General features: G+C 54.3%; 1 protein-coding gene across 1 annotated transcript; it reads left to right on the top strand.

Moving 5' to 3' along the window:
- Positions 1–381: 381 nt before the first annotated feature.
- On the top strand, positions 382–20,117 carry STRIP2 (striatin interacting protein 2). The gene is made up of 21 exons (XM_039711190.1): positions 382–601; positions 2,085–2,154; positions 3,408–3,482; positions 3,567–3,701; positions 3,874–3,994; positions 4,845–4,913; positions 4,993–5,099; positions 5,213–5,340; positions 5,881–6,084; positions 6,828–7,051; positions 8,300–8,365; positions 9,073–9,136; positions 9,751–9,822; positions 9,937–10,011; positions 10,463–10,560; positions 11,048–11,174; positions 12,854–12,954; positions 14,330–14,396; positions 17,372–17,476; positions 17,855–18,059; positions 18,929–20,117. Exons 1-21 carry the CDS (start codon positions 401–403, stop codon positions 19,177–19,179), a joined length of 2,565 nt encoding a protein of 854 aa, XP_039567124.1. The 5' UTR covers positions 382–400; the 3' UTR covers positions 19,180–20,117.
- The last annotated feature ends 1,311 nt before the right edge of the window (positions 20,118–21,428 follow it).

Here is a 21,428-nt window from a genome sequence, read left to right as displayed (position 1 = left end):
GGACATCCTGTAAACCTCTTCCCCAGCATTCCCTGTTCCCACCGCCCCAGGGACCCCCCTGTGTCCCCAGAATCCCAAGGACACCCCCTGTGTCCCCAGCCCCCAGGGACCCCCCTGTGTCCCCAGAATCCCAAGGACCCCCCCTGTGTCCCCAGAATCCCAAGGACACCCCCCGTGTCCCCAGAATCCCAAGGACACCCCCTGTGTCCCCAGAATCCCAAGGACCCCCCCTGTGTCCCCAGAATCCCAAGGACACCCCCCGTGTCCCCAGCCCCCCATCCCAGGGACCCCCGGGTTCCCCGGCTCCCTCCGCCGTTACCCGGCCCCGCCCCATCCCGCTCCGGACCAATGGCGATGCGGGGGTGTGTCCCGAGGCCACGCCCCCGGTCCCGGCGGACCAATGGGCGGGGCGGGGCGGGGCCGGGCGCGGCCCCCACGTGCTGGCGGCGGCCGCGGGATGGAGGCGGCGGGAGGCGGCGGAGCCCCGGGCCCGGCCCGGGCCCGCCCGGGACAGCCCCAGACACAGCCACAGCCACAAACACAGCCACAGGCACAGCCCAAGGGCCGGGAGCTCTTCAGGAGCCAGCGCAAGGAGTCCGAGGTAAGAGCGCGGAGCTCGGTGCCGGCACCCCCCGGGACCGGCTGTGGGGCAGGGGTCCCTGCCCCGGGGCTCGGGCTCCTGCGGAAGGAGCTTTATCCAGGACTGGGGGAGCTCCGGGTCTGGGGGGTGCTCCCTGCCCCAAACTGGGCTCTTGGCTGGGGTGGCTTCAGCGTCCTGCGATGCCCAGCCCGGAGCGGGAGTCCCCGGTGCCAGCTCCCCGCTCCGCGCACACACCCAGCTGCAGAGTTTTGGGGGGCTGGCTCAGCCCCGGCACTGCCAGCTCCCCGCTCCGCGCACACACCCAGCTGCAGAGTTTTGGGGGGCTGGCTCAGCCCCGGCACTGCCAGCTCCCCGCTCCGCGCACACACCCAGCTGCAGAGTTTTGGGGGGCTGGCTCAGCCCCGGCACTGCCAGCTCCCAGCCCCACGCCCAGAGCCCGCTGCAGAGTTTTGGGGTCCCACCTGGGCCCTGGGCTCCCCCACACTCTGCAGGCTCCCCTTTGCCCCTCATCAAGGGCCGGTGCTGCTGTCCCCTCCTGCCCCGATAACCCCGGGGCACGGGGGAACCACCAAGCCCCGCTGGGCTGCCCTGCCCCAGCTGCGGCTTCGTGAGCGCCATGCTGGGGAAGCAGGACCGGGATCCGATGTCCCCGGCCACCGTCCAGCCACCCCTGGGGCTCCCAAACCCCAGAGGGGTCCCTGGGAACGGCGTCCAAGCCGTGCCCCCAGCTCGTGAGTTTGGGATTTGCTTTTCCCCCTGGATTAGGGCTGCACGCGCTTGGCCGAATTCCTGCCCGGCTTTAGGAGCCCGGGCCGGGCTGCAGGAATGAGGCGAGGAACGAGCGCTCCTGGGCGTCCCGGAGCCGCGCGTCCTCCTGCCTCATCCACATCCATCGCCCGATGCACATCGGCTCCAGCCCGGCTGCCGAGGGGGGCCGCCGGGACTCGGCGCGGGGAATGGTGTTAATTGCGTTGATTGCCCGCTCACGTGCTCCCTCACCGGGGCAGGGCGGCGCGGTGCCGGCCTTGGCTCGTCTGCCTGCTCGCTGCCCCGCCGGAATCCTCCGGCCAAGTTTCATGCTCCAGTTCCTCCTCCGCAGGGGAGGAGGGGGAGATGGGGAAGGCGAAGCCCGGCCCGGGAGCTGTCAGATCTGCGCTGCCGAGCTCGGGGATCCGCCGCATCCTCCCGCCGGCTTGTGCTGGGATCCAGCCCCGGGGCTTGTTTTTAGGACTCTGAAATGCACCAGACATTCACCGGCATTTTGCGTCGTGCCTTCGCTTTCGCTGGGGTTTGAGCAATGCTGTTTTTACCCGCGGCTTCCACATCTCCGCCGCGCTTTCAGCGCGGAGTCCCCGCTCCAGCCCGGAGCCCCATCCCTGGAGCAGCTCTGGCGCAAAGGCTGCGAGCGCTGGCAGCCATCCCGCATCCCAAAATATCCCCGGGGGTGTGCCAGCCCCCTGCTGACCCCATCCCGCTCTCGCAGGGCTCCGTGGATTGTCCCAACCTGGAGTTCGAGTACGGGGATGCGGACGGCCACGGCGCCGAGCTGGCAGGTGAAGCGGGTTTTGGGTGTGCGTGGTTATCTGCAGGTGCCCGGCAGGCAGGGAGATGAAACCCGCCGGGATGGGGGATGGACGCGGAGAGGAGCCGTCCCTGCAGTGACAGCAGCGGGGTGTGTGCCACCCGCTCGCTGGGGACGCGGGCACAGCGCGGGGGTGGCAGGGGCGGAGAGGCCGGTGCCAGAGCCAGGCGGGAGGTGGCACCCTTTGTCGGGGTGTCCTTGTCGCCGGTGTCCCCGCTGTGTGGCGGCTCCAGCTGCCTCTGCTCCCTCGGCCCGCTGTCCGGGGAAAATGGGGTTATTTTTAGCTCCGTGTATCTCAGCTGGCCTGGCAAAAACACATTTCCTCTGCGAGGGATCCACACTCCTCCCCTGCAGGATCGCTCCAGTCCTGCGTGCTGCTCAGCCCCTCGGGGCTGTGGGATTCTGTGGGAGCAGGCAGGAATCCTACAGGAGCAGGCAGGAATCCTACAGGAAATATGTGGGAAGAGGCAGGCAGGAATTCTGTGGGAACAGGCAGGAATCCTACAGGAGCAGGCAGGAATCCTACAGGAAATCTGTGGGAACAGGCAGGCAGGAATCCTGTGGGAACAGGCAGGCAGGAATTCTGTGGGAACAGGCAGGAATTCTGTGGGAGCAGGCAGGTATTCTGTGGGGACAGGCAGGAATCCTATAGGAACAGGTAGGGATTCTGTGGGAGCCTACAGGAATTCTGTGGGAACAGGCAGGAATTCTGTGGGAACAGGTAGGGATTCTGTGGGGACAGGCAGGGATCCTACAGGAGCAGGCAGGGATCCTACAGGAGCAGGCAGGGATCCTACAGGAGCAGGCAGGGATCCTACAGGAGCAGGCAGGAATTCTGTGGAACAGGCAGCAATGACAAAGAGCAGGTGCAGCACCGTGTCCCTCCAGGTCCAGCCCCCATTTGCAGGACCCCAAATGTCCGAGCTGCTGGCGGGGGGATCAGGGCAGGTCCTGCCTGGGTGTTCCTGCATTCCCTTCATTCCCAAACTGCTGGAGACTCCAATTCCCCCTCAAAAACCCCAGTGAAATTGCAGCTGCAGCAGGAGCTGGGAGCAGCCCAGCCAGGGGATGAAGGGGATGAGTTTGGTGGCCTTGGTGGCCACAAGGTGCCCTTGGAGCTGCAGGAGGGCTCAGGGAGCAGTTGGGGTCTCTGTCCCAAGGGATTTGGGAACGAGGAGGAGGGTGCAGCTCCTCCATGTCCCCGCTGGCCCCTGTCTCCATCAGAGCTGTACAGCTACACCGAGGAGCCGGAGCTGAGCCTCAACAGGAGATGCTTCGAGGAGGATTTTCACACCCAAGGTACCAGCTCTGGGCTGAGCAGCCCTGCCTGGGGACACGAGCAGGACCCCAGGGAGTCACTCGGGGCCTCGTGTCCCTTCCCAGTGCCCGGCAGGAGGTGGCTGGAGCTGGACAGGGCGCAGCAGAAGGCCTACGTCATGCGCCTGCTGGATGGGCTGGAGGTGGTCAGCAGGGACAAGAGGCTCCGAGCAGCACGGGCCATCCTGTACCTGGCACAGGGTAAGGACACGTCCCCTGCTCAGATGTGGCCTCGGATCTGCTGCTGTGGGGGTTTGGGAGAAGCCTTTCTCGGGGCTGGTGCAGTGAAGCTCCTGCCTAGGGTGGTCCTGTGGACTCCAGGGTCCAAAGGCAGACCCTCCCTCAGCTGTGTTTCTCTCTGGGGCCTCTGCAGGTGTCTTTGGGGACTGTGACAATGAAGGTGATGTCCTGCACTGGGCTCGGCACAACAGCTTCCTCCTGTACCAGCTGGGAACCTTCTCTGCCTTCCTGGAGCTTCTCAACATGGAGATTGAGTGAGAGGACTGCCCCTCGCCCACCTCTCCCTCCCTGTCCTCCCCTTCCCTGCATTCTTTCTTCTCACCCCTCACTTCCTGGACTCAATGGCCTTGGAGGTCTTTCCCAACCAAAATAATTCTGTGATTCTCTGCTTTCTCCTCCTTTTCTTCCATTCAGTTTGTTCTCCTCCTCTTCATCTTCTTCCTCCTCACTTTCCTCACCTTCTTCTTCCATCCTCCTCTTCCTCTTCTACCTCCACTTTCTCCTCATCTTCTCACCTTCCTCCTTTTCATCTTTTCTCCTCATCCTCCCCACCCTTTTCCTCTTCATCTTCTTTCTCCTCATCCTCCTCACCCTTTTTCTCATCATCTTTTTTCTGCTCATCCTCCTGCTCCTCCTCTTCATCTTTCTCCTCATCCTTCTCACCTTCCTCCTTTTCATCTTCCTTCTCCCTATAGTCCTCACCCTTTTTCCTCCTCCTCCTCCTCTTCATCTTCTTTCACCCCATCCTCCTGGCACTCTTCTTCAACCCTCTTCTCCCTCCTCTTCATGCTCTCTCTCCCATCCCTCCTCCTCCTCCCTGGGAGGTGCCACAGCCGTGTCCCGTGTCCCACCCCCCGTGTGCCATTCCCACAGCCGTGTCCCGTGTCCCACCCCCCGTGTGCCATTCCCACAGCCATGTCCCGTGCCCCGTGTGCCGTTCCCACAGCCGTGCCCCGTGTGCCGTTCCCACAGCCGTGTCCCGTGCCCCACACCCCGTGTGCCGTTCCCACAGCCGTGTCCCGTGTCCCACACCCCGTGTGCCGTTCCCACAGCCGTGTCTGCCTGGGCAGGAGGGGCTGCTCTGAGCTGCTGCCTCTCCTGCAGGAACAGCCAGGCCTGCAGCAGCGCCCTGAGGAAGCCGGCCATCTCCCTGGCCGACAGCACGGAGCTCAGGTACCCCCGGTGCTGGGGGGGTGGGACACCCTCTGGGGACACGGTGGCCCCACGCCTGCCCCCTGTGCTGTGCTGGCAGGGTGCTGCTCAGTGTCATGTACCTGCTGGTGGAGAACATCCGTGTGGAGCAGGAGACGGATCCCCCCGAGTGGAAAACCTGCCGGGAGACCTTCAGGATGGAGCTGAGTGAGCCCCAAAGTTCACTGTGCCCCGTGGAGGTCCCTTTGTCGTGCTGGACCAGCGGGGAGAGCTCGGGGATGGGGGACAGCTCTGAGCCCAGCCCTGGTCCCTCTCCTCAGGTTTCCCCGTGCACTCTGAGGAGCCCTTTGCTCTGCTGCTCTTCACCATGGTCACCAAGTTCTGCAGCGGCCACGCTCCACACTTCCCCATGAAGAAGGTCCTGCTCCTGCTCTGGAAGGTGCTCCTGGTGAGTGCAAACCCTTCCTTGCTGCACAAACTTTGAGTCTGGAACAGCCTGGAGGTCCCCACCATTCAGCCCAGCCACGATGGGGTTATCCACGATGGCACCGGGAGCTGACACAGGAAACCTGGACACAAGTTCCTTCTGGGATGAGAGGGCTGAGGACGTGGGGTGGGGAGGAGTGTGGAGAACGAACCAGTGCCGTGGTGCCCTCACCTCGGCTCTCCTGGCTGATGGCTCCAGCTGGGAGCTGCCGGGAAGGCTGGGTGCTCCGTGTGTGCCACGATGGCACCGGGAGCTGACACAGGAAACCTGGACACAAGTTCCTTCTGGGATGAGAGGGCTGAGGACGTGGGGTGGGGAGGAGTGTGGAGAACGAACCAGTGCCGTGGTGCCCTCACCTCGGCTCTCCTGGCTGATGGGCCCAGCTGGGAGCTGCCGGGAGGGCTGGGTGCTCCCCGTGTGCTCCCCGTGTGCTCCCCGTGTGCTCCGTGTGTGCTCCGTGTGTGCTCCACGCTCTCCGTGCTGTGCCCTGTGTGTCCCCAGTTCACGCTGGGCGGGTTCGAGGCGCTGCAGGCCATGAAGGTGCGGCGGCGGGAGGAGCTGGGGCTGCCGGCCCTGCCCGAGGACAGCATCCAGGTGGTGCGGGGGATGCGTGCGGCCTCCCCGCCCACCTACGCCATCGAGCTGCTGGAGCAGCAGCAGCAGCAGCAGCAGCCGCCGCCGAAGCGGAGCCACCGCAGCCGCAGGGTGAGAGCGGGACCGTCCCTGCGGGGCCCAGGGGTTTGCAGCAGCACCCGCAGGAGGAGCCAGGAGTGCTCGTGGTGGTGGTTCCCCTTCCCCTCCGAGTGCTCCGGTGTTTTCCAGCTCTAGGCTCAGGGAATTGTTTGGGTTGGAAGGGACCTTGAGGATTATCCAGTTCCAAATGACACCTTCCATTAGATCGGGTTTCTCACAGCTCCAGAGGGGCAGGATCCCCCTGCCCTGCTGCCCATGCTGGGGGGATTTGGGGCTCTCAGTGCACATGGGTTGGAGCATGTTCAGTTTTTCATCCACCAATTTCAACTGCAACAGATCAGCCCCACGGGGTGTTTGATCCAGAGGAGGCCAGAGGACATCCTGACCTTATGGCAAAGGGCTGATAAGCACCAGGGAGCAAACTGCTCACAGCAAGTTCTTTTTTTAGCTCTGCTCTTGAGTTGCTGTGTTGTGCTCTGAGGATGGAAATGCCTTTTGCTGAGGAAGAGATGTCAGATGGAAGCCCCAAAAGTTAAGGTGGAAAACGGGGTCACACCTCCTAGAGCAGCAAGGTTAGAGGTACAGAAGGAGTTATTCTTGTGCAGGCTTTGGTGGCAGCAGCTAGGAGGGAAATCCTTACCTGAGGAACATCTGAGAGCGTGATCCTTTCAGCATGGAGAGATCTGCTGCCAGCACCTGAGAGGGAAATAAAACCCTTGGAGTGACTTGAACATTTCCTTCCCCTTGTGCTGCAGCCCCTGATGAAGCAAGACAGTCTGGATATCTACAACGAGAGAGACCCCTTCAAGAATGACGAAGGAGGGGTTGATGAGGAGGAGAGCGACGAGGTGGACGGCGGGCTCGAGGGGGAGCTGGACCTGCTGGAGCGGGACGCGATCCTCGCCGCCGCGCCGGCCCAGCGCCCGCCCCTCGAGAGGGTGTCCTTCCCCAAGGGGCTCCCCTGGGCCCCCAAAGTCAGGTGAAGCCACCTGGTGTCACCGTTCCCCTCCCCAGGCCTGTCCTGGAGTTCGTGGCAGTTTTTCGGGAAGTGTTTTGGCCCCTGGGAGGTTGAACTGAAGTGGCGCCGCTTCTCTTTTTGTCAGATTGGCCACTTGTCACGTTTGGTGTGTAAATTCTGGGGAAGAGCTCAGCTAAACCCAGCCCAAGCCAATGAATGGGCAAACCAACTGATTGGCCAATAAGTGGAGATGCAGTTTTGGGTATCCCAAAGGGAAGGAGGCTGTGCTGGGGCGCTGTGGGAGCAGGGTCAGCTTTCCCAGCCAGGTCCGAGTGGATCTTGGTAGCACAAAGTCCTTGACTAATCATCTTGGGAGCTGGTCAAGGACACCTTGTTGGGTGAGTGGGACCCCTGTGTTGGCAGGTGAAGCCTTTTTTAGTGGCAGAGAAAAACACCTAAGGATAAAGGAGTTGGGGCCTTTCCTTCCTAAGGCAGCTATCCACACATGAAATGAGGGAATAGTAGGAAAAGAGGGTGAAAACCTCTGCCCCGTTCCCTCTGATCCATGTGAGGTTTTGTTGCTTTTTTTTTTTTTCTGTTTATCCCAAGCCTGGATTTAATCCAGTATCTTTAAAACACAGGAGCAAATGGATATTTTTGAGATAGGAGCAGGGTTAAGTCAGTCTGTCCAGAGCATTCCTAGCAGAAACACAGCAGGAACTGGTTTCCCACATGGATCTCCATGGTGGTGCTGTGGTGCTCCACGTCACTGAACACTCTCAGCTTTGAAATCCAATGGCTGCTGCTTTCCTTGGCTGCTGGCTGGAGATCCAGCTGGATTCCTTTCTGTCCAGGAGAGCCTTGGCTCACAGCTCGTGTCCTGCTTGTAGTGCAGAGCTGCCGAGCAGCTCCCACGAAAGATGCCCAAGGTGGACAAGATGTCAGCCTGTTGTTGGAGCAGCGTGTGCTCTGACAGACCGTGGAGACAACATTTGTTCTCTCAGAACCAGCAGATGCTCCTTGGAGATGAGTGTGAGGAGCACAGGAGGTGGATACAAAGCTGCTGGCTGTAGAAAAGTCCTCCCCATCTACTCACATGTTCCCGTGGAGTTACAAGCAAATACAAATGGTTTAGGTTTTCCCCAGCCAGTGAGGGCAAAGGTGGCTTTTGCCTGCTGCTCTTGAGGTCTCTAGAAATTGAGTCTGAGGTTGTGGTTGTGGCTGCTTTCCAACCTTCTCCTTGTTTTTGTCTCCCCGCTGCTCCATCAGACAGAAAGACATCGACCATTTCCTGGAAGCAAGCAGGAACAAATTCATCGGATTCACGCTGGGACAGTGAGTGTTTCACCCACAAAATCTGCCCTGTAGCCTCCAGCTCTGGGGGTTAAGTGGTGGGAGGTGTGCACAAAGCTCAGGTTTTCCCAGCTCAAGACATGCTCAGGATGAGGCAGGGCTGGCTTTGCCAGAGCTGCAGCAATGAAAGCAGTGCTAGAAAAACATGTTCCTGGAGACACTCTGCTCCCCAGGGACCTCTTTCTATTAAAAATCAGACCTAGCCCAGAATAAGTGACCGCTGGCCCGAGCCAGGAACTGGTTGGATGTGAAAGGCAGCTGAGCCAGTTTGGTATCCACAGCGAATTACCCAGTTTGTGAATAAATCAAGCTGCGGGTGCAGAGTCATCCTGGGACAGCCCCAGCAGGGTACTCTCATTTTTAGGTGCAGTGCTGGGCTCTACCCTATTTCTGATGTCATCTGATTTCGCCCAAATTCTGAATCAATCTGATTTCATCCAAATTCTGAATCAATCTGATTTCACCCCAGTTCTTCACCCCGATGTCTCTCCTGTCTTGTGCAGGCTGTCTCCTGTCTCATGATGGGGAGCAGGTGGGAGGGCAGCAGCTCAGGCCAACACCTCTCCCAGTTCCTGACCCATCTGGGATGCGTTCAGCAGACTCCAGGCTCCCTCTTTTACCTGTTATGACATGGAAATGTTTGAGCATGGATCTCCTTCCCAGTACTGACCTTCTTTCCTCTCCCCCAGGGACACCGAAACCCTGATAGGGCTCCCACGGCCCATCCATGAAAGTGTGAAGACCCTGAAGCAGGTGAGATGGTGGCTCCATGCATGACATGGGATGTCCACCACGTGGATCCTCCTGGCCACCCTCCCTGAAACACAGTAACTGCAGGGAGTAAAAAGTTGGGAGCCACAGGAAAAGCTTTTGGAGCTTCTTGCAGGAATTGAGGCAAAAAATTAAAAACTGAGTCCTCAAGAAGCCTCTCCAGGATTTTTACTTTCCCTTTATCCAAGGTGTAGCATTCCTGTTTCCTGTTTTGAAGGAGACAGACTTTCAGAGCTGGGTTTGGACATCCATTCCCAAATGTGCTGTTCCCAGGGGGAAGCACGGCGAGCCTCACCTCCTGCAGTGCTCCACAGGGAATGAGACCCCTCCAGAGGCCACCTGACCCCATCCAAGGTCTGGGTTGTCCTTTGGAGGTGGTTGTCCCTCTAATTCCTTACGGAGAGCTCCTAGAAGGAGCAGGTGCAAGTACCCAAAGGCAGGAGGTGTGAGGGGACAGAGGGATGTCCCACACAGGGACGAGTGGCCGTGGCTCTGCTGTGACCTGCCCAGCTCACTGGGACGTTGCTGTGCCCACTGCTGGCCCTTTCCTCCCTCAGCTGTGACACTGCTCTGCCTCTGTCTGTGTGTTTTGGCAGCACAAGTACGTTTCCATCTCGGATGTCCAGATCAAGAACGAGGAGGAGCTGGAGAAGTGCCCCATGTCTCTGGTAAGAAGGAAGTTGCTTCACCAGAGAGAAGGTGGGAGGCTTCCAAGGTGTCAGCGTAAATCCATGCTTATTTTTGCTTCATTTCCCCTTGTTTTTAATGCCTCTCTGCCCCAGGGGGAAGAGGAAGTGCAAGAAACCCCTTGTGAGGTGCTGTACCGAGCAATGTTGTACAATCTCCCCCAGTACATGGTAAGCCCCCGTTCCTAAAAAGGAGGGAAGAGCTCTGGAGCAGGGAATGGTGCCAGGCTGGGAGCTCAGCACAGGAGGGTGTTCAGGACCCGGCTGGTGGGATTTTGGTGGGAATCCTGAGCAGAGCTGCGAGGAAAGTCCAAAAGGAGGGATTCAGAGGATTCTGATGGGGTCATGTGGGCTCTGTAGGGACAGACAGAGATTTAAGTGCATTGAAACTCCGTGTGTTCCTTGTGCTGTTTTACCCTCCCTGCCAGAGCTCAGGCTCTGCCTTAGGTTAAGGATCAAACAGAGCTGCTGACTCCCCACTCTTGTCCTGTCTGCCAGAGGTTGAGTGTGGTGTGATGAAACCCTCTAGAGTTGTCTTGGAGTTGTCCACTTCCAGCAAGTGAAAGAGAAGGAAGGAATTCCCTTTCCTGGACCATCCCCTCACACCTGCCCTCTCCTGCAGATCGCTTTGCTGAAGATCCTCCTGGCTGCTGCACCCACCTCCAAGGCCAAGACTGACTCCATCAACATCCTGGCAGATGTGTTGCCTGAAGAGATGCCGTAAGTCCCTCACCAGGGGGCCACCAGCCATCCCGGCCTGGCCACCAAGTCTTGGGCCAGGCAGGAGAGCCAATAGGCTTGGGGGGCTCCAGATTTGGGGTATCTGTTTGGGTAGGTGTAAATTGCAGTTGGCACCAGGGCAGAGCTGTGAAAGCCAAGGAAGTGATGCTGCAGTGATCTGAGTGCAGCCGCTCCAAGCTAAGTGGCACAAATGATAAAATCCTGCTAATTGACCCAAATCATAAAGACTTGGCAGCACATAGGAGGTGTCCTCCCTACTGCTCCACCAGGATTCCTGGTGGAGGGCAATCCACCTTTTTTTCCTCTTTTTTGAACACATTTTGGCATCACCAGGTGGGATGGGTGGAAATGGGGGTGCTGGGGGGAGAGAAGGTGCTTGGTTTGGTAGAGCTCACCCACAAGGAGAGCTGCACAGCCCCTTGGGCTCCCTGCTGGCCCAGCCACGGTGCTGCTCTCCTCCTCCCAGCATCACCGTCCTGCAGAGCATGAAGCTGGGCATGGACGTGAACAGGCACAAGGAGATCATCGTCAAGAGCATCTCGGCGCTGCTGCTGCTGCTCCTCAAGCACTTCAAGCTCAACCACATCTACCAGGTGAGCCCAGAGGAAGGGATGGCTGTTGCCCAGCTGGGCTTGAAGGTCCTGATAAACCCTCTCCTGGAAGAATTTTGGGAAGAGTTTCCATGAGGAGTGTAATGACATTTCCATAGCTCCAGGATTTGTACAGGGATCACCCCGCTGAGCTTTGACAACACCTTTTCTACTCACATGGCAGGAGCTTTTACACTTCTGGGAATATCCATTCAGGTTAAATTTAGGAGAAAGCACGAGCCTCCCTGGCAGAAGGGGGAAGAGGAAGGCGATTAGGCAAGACTCTCTTTTGCTCTGTCATCTCCAGTGCCCAGAAATAGTGCTGGGAAGGACCTCACGAGGTCACCTAATCTGGTTTGGGCAGGATCGGGTTCTTGGGGCTCCAGTTTCAACACAGGCAGGAGATCTGGGTCGTGGTTGCAATGTGATTTTTGTTCCCAATGTGATTTTTGTTCCATCTGCATGGCACCAATCAAACTGCACCCACTCCAGGGCTTTCCTTGGTTAAAAAAACCCAAGGACTAATATGAGCTGTGGCCCAATTTTCCACTCATTCTGCAAGTCAAACAATTAATGTTTTCTGGTTTTTTTCTATTAAAGCTTTCAGCACGCTACAAATCCCTCTGCATTACAAAACCCACTGATATTTAACTGAGGATAAATATAAATCCACGTACTGGATTGGGTAAAATGAAACCAACTCCCACATTTTTACAATCCTACATTTGTTCTGCTCCCCCCCCACATCCCTTCATTAATTTTTCTCACTTCAAAGCAGCTCCTCTCCTTTCTTCCCCCCAGGCAGGAGGGCCATTGCAGCCTGCTGCTGAGCCTGGAGAAAGCTGCAGGGTCTCCTGAACCCCCTGATTCTGCTTTTCTTTGTGTCTGATCTGGGTGGTTTTGTTCTTTCTGTGACCAAGGTGGTCTCGGGGAGCACCGTGAGAGCTCCAGCAGGTCCGAAATGAAGGAATCACTGAAGCACAGGATGGTTTGGGCTGGAAGGGTCGGTTACTCACCAGCACATCCCACTGCTGTGTCATCTGTGGCGTTGTGTCATCTGTGGTGTGCCAACGCCGACAGCTGGCACCAGGCTGGGATGAGAACAAACTGTTCCTTCCCTCTCAAACTGGAGATCTGGATGGAGAGGCATGGGAAGGGCAGGAGGGATAGGACTGGGTTTTGCTGCAGTTTGTGTCTTTAGAGGATGGGAGAGATTTGTTGTGTTGTTGAGCTGTAGAGTGGTCTGGGTTGGAAGGGACCTTGAAAACCATTTAATGCTTTGAGGGAGAGAGGAATTAAAAGCAAGCAGGAAAATAGGAATATTGTTCCAGTCAAAATTTCTAAGAGAACGGGGATTAGCGTGTGAGAGCAATAGGATTTCTTGTATTTTCTCATGCAATAGCTATAACTCCTTCCCTCTTCCTCACACAATGTTTTGCCATAGATTTCATTTTGAAAAGCCATGAAAGCTGTTCCCAAAGCACTGCCGTGAAGTGTGCGTGTCCTCTCTATGGAAAATGGAATTTTCCAGCTGCTGTGCACGACACAGACCTTACACAGCAAACCTCGGGGACAGAATGGTCTGAGGTGTCTGGGGCAAAGTGTTTTGCTTTTGGCTGGGAAGAGGTTTCCACTCCCAGCTGTCCCAGCCAACGCTGACCCGTTTCCCTTCTCTCCCCCAGTTTGAGTACGTGTCCCAGCACCTGGTGTTTGCCAACTGCATCCCACTGATCCTGAAATTCTTCAACCAGAACATCATGTCTTACATCACTGCCAAAAACAGGTACAGCCCCTGCTGGGGGACAGAGAGGTGGTGGGGCAGGAAGCCTTCATGCTGGGGAGCCCTGGTGTCCTGGGGGGACCCTGGTGACCTCACACGGCTTTGGGGTGTCCTGTCCACTACAGAAATATGTGGGGGGAGCAAATCCCTTTGGCATGATGAGGATGAGTGGATGCTGGGTTTCCAATCTCTGATTGGGCTGCTGAAATAGTACTAAAATAAAATAGGCTTAATCTTTAAAATAAAGTAATTTTCATCTTCACGTGGGCTCCTGGGGAGCCATCCAGTGCCACCAAGCATCTCTGGGCCACAGCTTCATCAAGGCCACATGGGGTAGGATCTTCCAGGTCTTTCCCACTTTTTACAGCTGTAATTCAGCTTTCCTGACTCCTTCAGGTTTTCCATAGCTGTCACTGCCTTTTACTGCTGATCTGAGAGAGGCACCTGCCCCGTTTTGAGCATGGCACTGGCTGGACCAGCATGGATCAGAGACCTGAGACAGCACAGATCTCTCACAGCTCACCAGGGCAGGGTTTCTCTGCTTGGAGAGGAGCTCCCCAGGGATGTTGGAATGATAAAAAGATCCTTTTTCTTCCCTTTTGATGCTCTTTTTGTTGCTCTTCAGCTGTGTGCGTAGGCTGGTCTGTCTCCTGCACGGCATGGTTGTGTCTGTGTGAGGAGGCACACAGAAAAACAGGAAGTAATATGTTGATCCTCCTGCTGTAAATATTTTTGGTTCTGTGCTTTAAGCGAGGAGGAAATGTATGCCAGGAGCACTCAGCTCCCTCCTCTGCTCTGAGGTGGAGGTTTCACAGGTAGGATATTCACCTGTGAGTCGGGTGGGATGTGCAGCTGGGCACTCTGAGCCAGGGAGGTGTAAATTCCAGTTCTGGGTGGATTTGATTGACTGCTTTTATAAATTCCATAGGCCTGGAGGCCTTTGACAAAACTGATATTCTGAATATTCGCTCACCATGAATTTTCTTGCTGCCAAACAAATGCCTCCCTGTGAACCTCAGATCTATTTTGTTTACTTTTCCCCCCCTTTTTAAATATGCACATGAATAACTCATCTGTCCTGTCTTAATGGATCCAAATCCTTCGAGTGCTTGTTAATGCACTCAGGCTGGAGCTCTGGAGCCAGGAGGCATCGATGTGCTCCATTAAGCTGAGGCTGGGATCCCGTTTGGAGCTGTCTGTGCGCGGCTGCTTCCCCTGCTGGAGAGGGGATTTTCCCCACCCTGATCACTTCTTGCATTTCCAGGCACAGAGCAGGAAGAATGTTACAGGTTCCTGGGCATGATCATACAGATCACCTTAGAAATTACTCTCACGTTAATTGGCTGCTAACGAGCCCCTTCTCTCCTGTTTGCTGCAGCATCTCCGTCCTGGATTATCCGCACTGCACGGTCTGTGACTTGCCTGAGCTCACAGCAGAAAGTCTGGTAAGCAGCACAGGAAGGGTTTTTGTGGCCAGGATTGCTCTTTGTGACAGCATGAGGAAGGATTTGGGTTTTCTGTTCTCTGTCTTCTTTTTCTGTAGCCCCCAGCCTTTCCAAAATTAGACTTTTTTCCCCTCCAGGCTTGAAAATCCCTCCCATCACTATTCTGAGTCACTGTCAGCTGTGGGGAAGTGGGGAAGAGGCACTGCTGCTGTTGGGCACCCCATAGAAATAGCTGGGTTTAGGGTTTTCCCTTTGACAGAATAGAATCACAGGATTCCAAGATTGTTGTGGTTGGAAAAGACCTCCAGGATCATCAGGTCCAATCTTTGCTCAAACACCACCTTGTCCCCAGCCCAGAGCCCTGAGTGCCACATCCAGGAATTCCTTGGACTCCTCCAGGGATGGGGACTCCAAAATTCCCTAGGCAGCCCCTGACGAGGCCTGACCCCATTTTCCCTAGGGAATTCTTCCTGATGTCCAACCTGAGCCTCCCCTGGCACAGTCTGAGGCTGTTTCCAGACAAGACTGTTGTGCTTTGAAAGAAAATTTACCCAGAGGCTGTTGCCTCCCAGGTTTCAGTTGCTCTGAGCACTCTTTCTGTGAGATACCAGTTTCAGGAATGAACCAAATTCCCCACAGAGAGGAGCTCTAAGTATTCCAGAGAGTGGCCAGAGGATGGGCTGGGCAAAGACACAGACTGCAGATGGGAAAATAACGCTGGCAGGTTCATAAATACAGTAATTCACGTGCAGAGGGGGTTGGACAGGGCAAGGCTTTGGAGTTAACAGGGAATAATGGACAGGGAATGGAGACCCTAAATCATTGAGAAGGATCCCGAGCAAATCCAGTCCAGGCAGGGATGATCTCATGGTGCTGCTGCAACCTGAGGCCTGTGCTGTTTTTCTCAGGTGTATAAAGGTCAAAATCAACAGAGAGAAAGATTTTCCCCAGGTCCACAGGATGCTGAAGGTGCTGCTGGGTGTCCCCATCCAGCCCTGCCAGACTGCTTTGTATCCTGGATCAATGGGGACATCTAGTGAGCTTCACTGAGGGTTGCATGGCTCGTGCAATCCTCACAATCTGCCTTGAGGCTGCAGGAGAGAACTGAACCTTTTTAGGGAAAATATTCCAGTAGGGTCTGGACAATTTGAGAGCTGTCGCATTCAAGGACAGCACTTTTCACTTTCCTCCAGCAGACGTGGATGTTATCCTCAAGGGAGAGCAATTTAATTAGAAAACATGCAGAAATCAACTTGAATTTTACCACGAGGGTTCATCTTTGGGAGGGAACACGTGAAGTAAGGATTTAATAGGAATTAGACACACCCTGGTACTCGAGGCATGAGTTTGTGCACATATTTATATTTCTCTCAGCCAGCACTTCATGCGTTGTTTTAGGGGTTTTTTTACCACTCTGATGAGTGATTTCAACATTCCAGCATTGCACATTTCTTAGAGGATGTCACAGATGATTCTGCTGTCAGTGGGGTGAGCACAGTGACGTGCGTTTGGTTCTCCCAAGGGAACCAGGATGAGTTCTGCTGTCTCCCAGGGGGTCTGTGGGGTAACTGCTGTCTCCCCCCAGTGTAAATCAGGAGTGGCTGGGGGATTCAAATCCTGGCCAGTCCCCATCTCCCCTCTCCTGCCACTCCAGAGGGGTCTGCAAAGGGCTTAACCCACCCCTTAGAGGGGGTATTAAAGCCTGTGTGGCCTGTTCCCTCCTTCCATAAATCTGATGGAAAGACCCTCCCCTCCTTGAATCTGTAGCGACGTCATCAGAGTGGTGACAAACAAATCCACCAGCCTAAGAAATGGATATGGCTTATTCCACTGGCATCTTTGGGAATTTTACGTGGTGCAGAGGGCCCAGGCTAGACCTGGGCACGATGTGACACTGCAGGGACAGCGCAGTTTGGGACCCCCAAAGCACAGACAGCATCCACAAGCAGCCCAGTGGCATCCTGGTGACATTGTGGTGGCATCCCAGTGCTGGCTGCCTCTCGGGCATTGGCGGGGGCTGCCCAGGGAGCTTTGGAGTGCCCATCCCTGGAGTGTCCCTGGATGTGGCACTCAGGGGTGGGGACAAGGGGGGAATCAGGCACAGCTTGGACTCATGGCCTTGGAGGTCTTTTCCAACCTCAGAGATTCCTGATTCTGTCTGGCACGTGCCTTTAAAAGCCAAGGGGTTGTGCTGGTGGGATTTTCTTGGGTAATCTGCTTTCCAACCCCTCCCAACGGTGCCCAAATCCTGGAATGGGTTGAGTTTTTGCCCCGAGTTAAGAAGGCTGTAGCTGGCTGTGAGTGGTTTATAAATTCAGCAGCCCTTGTTTTGCACTAATCCCCAAACAGGATTTTTGTGGGACATTTCTCCTGTGCCTGGAGTTGTTCAAACACGGAGCAAGTTACTGCAGTGGGGGAATTAAACCTCAAAGTGCCACTGGCAGCATTTCCACAAGCTGGAGCTGGGGGTGTTTACAGTTACTAATATTTAAAACAATGTCTCAGCAGCACTTCAGCTGGAGGGGATTTTTGTTACAGAGAGGTCTCATCCTCTCGATACAAATGTTGCTATTTGTCATCCTGAGTTGATTTGTGATTTCCTTTTACTGGAAATGCCTGCTCTAAGCATGAATTAATTGATACAGTTACCAAAAGCAGTGGTGATCACCAGGCTGAAATTTTCTCCCTGGCTGAAAACAAAGAATACAAACCTACCACAAAATATATTTCCCATGATGGAATAATGGGATTTATCCCATTATTAGTTCTTACTCTAAATTAAAAGCAGATTAAAGATTGGAGTGTTTCAGAATGGTTTTCCCCAGAATCTGCTGATGATAACCCAAGTGAGGAGGAAGCTCTGCTGCTTGTGTTCCCTCAGAAATAAGGCTTGTGCAGACAATAAAAATAAAGATTTCTGCCTAAGGACATCTCTGATGAATGCTGTGGTCAGGATTGCACTTCTCCCCGTGCAGGAAGCTGGAGACAACAACCAGTTCTGCTGGAGGAATTTGTTCTCCTGCATTAACTTGCTGAGGATCCTCAACAAGCTGACCAAGTGGAAACACTCGAGGACAATGGTAAGGGGGTGCCCCCTCCCCCTGGGACCCTCCAGCGTTTCACCTGGAGCATCTCCCTGGCTCCACATGGTGGGTTCAGCCCAGCCTGGTGCTCAGCATTCCTTGTGGAAGCGCTGGAGCTTCTGCTCCTCATCATCTTCCCTTTTTCCTTTCACACATTGAGCCTTAAATGCAGAAATAGTTTTTTTCCTGCAAACAACATTATTTCTGTGACCCCCAAGGCCCGTGCAGAGAGTGTTGGTTGTGCTGAAGGCTCCTGCTCTCCCTCCTGGGGGTTTGTGGTGTACGAGGCCCGGGTGTTGGTGCCCACCCCAGCCCAGGCAGTGTTTGTGTGGCTCCCCAAGCACTCTGCACTGACGGGTGTGGATTTCCTGGCAGATGCTGGTGGTGTTTAAATCCGCCCCCATCCTGAAGCGGGCTCTGAAGGTGAAGCAGGCCATGATGCAGCTCTACGTGCTCAAGCTGCTGAAGATCCAGACCAAGTACCTGGGCCGCCAGTGGAGGAAGAGCAACATGAAGACCATGTCTGCCATCTACCAGAAGGTGCGGCACCGCATGAACGACGACTGGGCCTACGGCAACGGTGAGTCCTGCCCTGCAGGCACCTGCCTTTGCAAGGTGCCTCACCTGGCTGTGCAGGCTGCCTCACCTGGCTGTGCAGGCTGCCTCGCCTGCCTTTGCAGGCTGCCTCGCCTGGCTCTGCAGGCTCTTTGCAGGCTGCCTCACCTGGCTGTGCAAGGTGCCTCGCCTGCCTTTGCAAGGTGCCTCACCTGGCTCTGCAGGCTGCCTCACCTGGCTGTGCAGGCTGCCTCACCTGGCTCTGCAGGCTGCCTCACCTGGCTCTGCAGGCTGCTTCACCTGGCCTCAGTGCTCTAAAACTGCTGTCACTCCTGGGGATTTCTCCCAGAAGTTCCACAGCGCCGTTCTGCCCCATCAGATTTAGAGCTCGTGAAAATACTGGGATACTTTTAATATTATCAGTTTATATAATATGATGTAATGTCACGGTTATTGCAGATTATTATCGGTTATTATCATTCATAGTTATCTTTGCCCAAATTTTAAAATATTTGTGGTTAGGAGCTCATAATGAGCTCATCAGGTTTTAAATGTTTTAAATCTCGATCCCGGCTCCAGTGGTCAGCAGAGATTTTCAGTAAAAGTGATGGGATTTTTGTGAAAAAAGCATGGCTGGGTAATTATAGAGAGTCCTTAACGCAGGAATAATTACATTTTTATGGGATATCTTAAATAATCCTTAATGCAGGAGTAATGACATTTTTATGGGATGTCTTAAACGGAAACACACACCTAATGGGATTTGGTTAGGAATTATAATAATTAGGAGTGGCTCTGGTTAATTCACATGAAACCTCCAGCCTTTCTTTTGCTCAAACCTGGTCAGAGCGGCGCTTCCCACACTATCTGGGTGTTGCTCCTCCTCCCCTGCAGACATCGACGCCAGGCCGTGGGATTTCCAGGCTGAGGAATGCACGCTGAGGGCCAACATCGAAGCCTTCAACAGCCGCAGGTACGACAAGCCGCAGGACTCGGAGTTCGCCCCGGTGGACAACTGCCTGCAGAGCGTGCTGGGCCAGCGCCTGGAGCTGCCCGAGGACTTCCACTACTCCTACGAGCTGTGGCTGGAGCGGGAGGTGTTTTCGCAGCCCATTCGCTGGGAAGAGCTGCTGCACTGCCAGTGACTGCGGCCCCGAGGGATGGGCTGGGTCGGGGGGGTTTGAGCACAGCTGGGAAAACAAAATTAAACTTTCCAGAGAGACCAGGTCTCTCTGTGCCCAGCAGACACCTCTTTTTGGAGGTCCTGCTGTGACTTCTTGGAGACCGGGTGGCAGAGTGAGCTCAGAGCCCAGTGTGGGCTGGGGGGAAGGATTCCCAGCTGGGAATTCCATCCCTCCCTCGGTTGGGTTCGGGCTGGCTTGGGATGGAGACAGCGTGTTGTCCCTGTCTGCTGCTGCTGCTGGGGTGGCACAGGCTGGCTCAGAGTCCTGGTGCCAGCAGGGACAGGTCCTGCCTGTCCCCTGGACACCCCCCGTGCCACCCTGGCACCTCTGCTTTCCCCCACCTTCAGTCACCTTTACTGAACTGTGCAGTTTCCAGCAGCCTGCAGATCCCTTTTCTCTCCTCCCTCATTCCACATCCTCTTCAGCCCTTCCAGCCCTGAGGGGATGGCAAACACCACTTAAAAACCCAAATTTTACACAGATTTTGGGGGATTGTCTGTGCCAGGTCTTAGGGCGGGGAGGGAAGGTGCTTTGGTGAACAATTTATGAGGAAAAGAGTGGATTCTGTGGTCCATAACTTTCAGAATGAATGGGATATGGAGCTGTAAACTTTCTGTCCATTTAATAACTTAATACTTAAATTAAATAATGAACACTACACTTGGGTAAAGCTGCATTGCATGAGGGTGGCATTTGTGTGCTCATATAGGGCAGGGAAGCCCTGAATAAACAAGTGTTTGTTATGGCAGGATTTGTGCTAATTGCTTAAATAATTAATTAGCCTGGGAATGTTACCTTCATGGGGTTTGTCCAAGGCCTTGTTCATGGAAATGGCATTAAGACTTTTAAAGCCTTTTAAAATATGCTTTTGTTCGAAATAAACCAAATTTTAAAGGGCACATCTTTATTTAAACTTTTTCTTCCCGTGTCTTAATTTAAATGCTTCTTTTTTATTATTTTTTAAGGATAAAAACATCCCCCACACTCAGCCCTCACCCTGGCCCATCTCCACTCAAGGGGAAATTGAATGAATTACTAAAAAACTTAGAAAAGCTCTTGGTATTTGGCTCAAACCTTTTTTTCCCCCCCAAAGTGTTTTTTCCCCCACAATATATTGAAAAAACCACAAAACCAGTGCATACCCAATGTGCATTTTTCTGTGCTTTATATTTAAATTGTGCTTTTCAGTGCCTGTTATTTTTACTGAGAGACATCAGAAGCACAAATTCTCACCTGAATATCTGTGGTGGAGGATGGTACAAACTTAGCCTGGATTACAATGTATTCACACCATCACCACCAAATTTTCTGTTTCCCAGAGAGAGATCTCCACAGAAAACCTAAACCTCTGCATAAAAAAGTGACTTAGAGAGAGGCTACACCTTTATCTGAAATATTTATGTCCCATCCTGGCAAGCAAGCAGCAGTTTCAATTTTTTTTTTTTTTTGCTCCACAATGAGGATTTCCCCCTGATTAAAAATTCTCAGAAGAGCTGGGGGCCAGCAATTAAGGAATAATCATTTAATTTGTTCAACAAGGCAGTTTCAGAATGAAATTTTGGGTGGTTTCTGCACAGCTGGAGGAACATCTGTTATCTCACCCCAGCAGGACTGTTGGTTCCAGGAACCCTCCAGTGATCCCAGCTCCAGTTGTAATTGCAATAAAGAACATTTTTGTTGTTTTGTTTTCACCCTACAGGCGGCTGCTGAAAGTTCTGCTGTGGGTAAGGCCTTTTCTTCAGCACCTCAGCACAGATTCTTGTGCTTTTTTGTAGATTCTTGCTGTTTCCTGGGGATATAAAGCACACAGAATTGAGTTATTAATTTCTCTAAGCAACTTTGGAGCAGTTTGGTGAATTTAATGCAAATTTCAGTGAAGCATAAAAGGCTACAAAGATACAAGAGAAAAGGAGAGAGTGATAAAAAATATAAAAGGGGGAATTAGCCTATTAGCCTTTATCCATTGAGTTTGGCAATGTTAAAAAAAAATCCCTCCTTTTTCTCCTGTGAATATCTCCCTAAAAATAACAGCACTGAGATGTCCTGGCTGACTCTGTATTTATCCACTTGTAACCACAGAAGTGACTGTATGAGGTCAGGCTTATTATACTCTGGAGCTTGAGAAGCTTCCCTTAATTATTTATCAAAGCCTTGCATGTGTAAACAGCAGCTTGTTCTGCAGCCAGGTCCAAGCTCTGCCACAAAACACA

The sequence above is a fragment of the Passer montanus genome, unplaced genomic scaffold (genome assembly GCF_014805655.1).
Source record: "Passer montanus isolate IOZ18808 unplaced genomic scaffold, ASM1480565v1 scaffold240, whole genome shotgun sequence".
NCBI classification, from domain to species: Eukaryota; Metazoa; Chordata; class Aves; order Passeriformes; family Passeridae; genus Passer; species Passer montanus.
This window is presented reverse-complemented; position numbering and strand designations above follow the sequence as displayed.

Coding starts and splice junctions, on each gene's coding strand:
- STRIP2 (XM_039711190.1), top strand. CDS start 401: ATGGGCGGGGCGGGGCGGGGCCGGGCGCGGCCCCCACGTGCTGGCGGC. Junction 5,100..5,212: donor GACCTTCAGGATGGAGCTGA/GTGAGCCCCAAA, acceptor CCCTCTCCTCAG/GTTTCCCCGTGCACTCTGAG. Junction 10,012..10,462: donor ACAATCTCCCCCAGTACATG/GTAAGCCCCCGT, acceptor CCTCTCCTGCAG/ATCGCTTTGCTGAAGATCCT.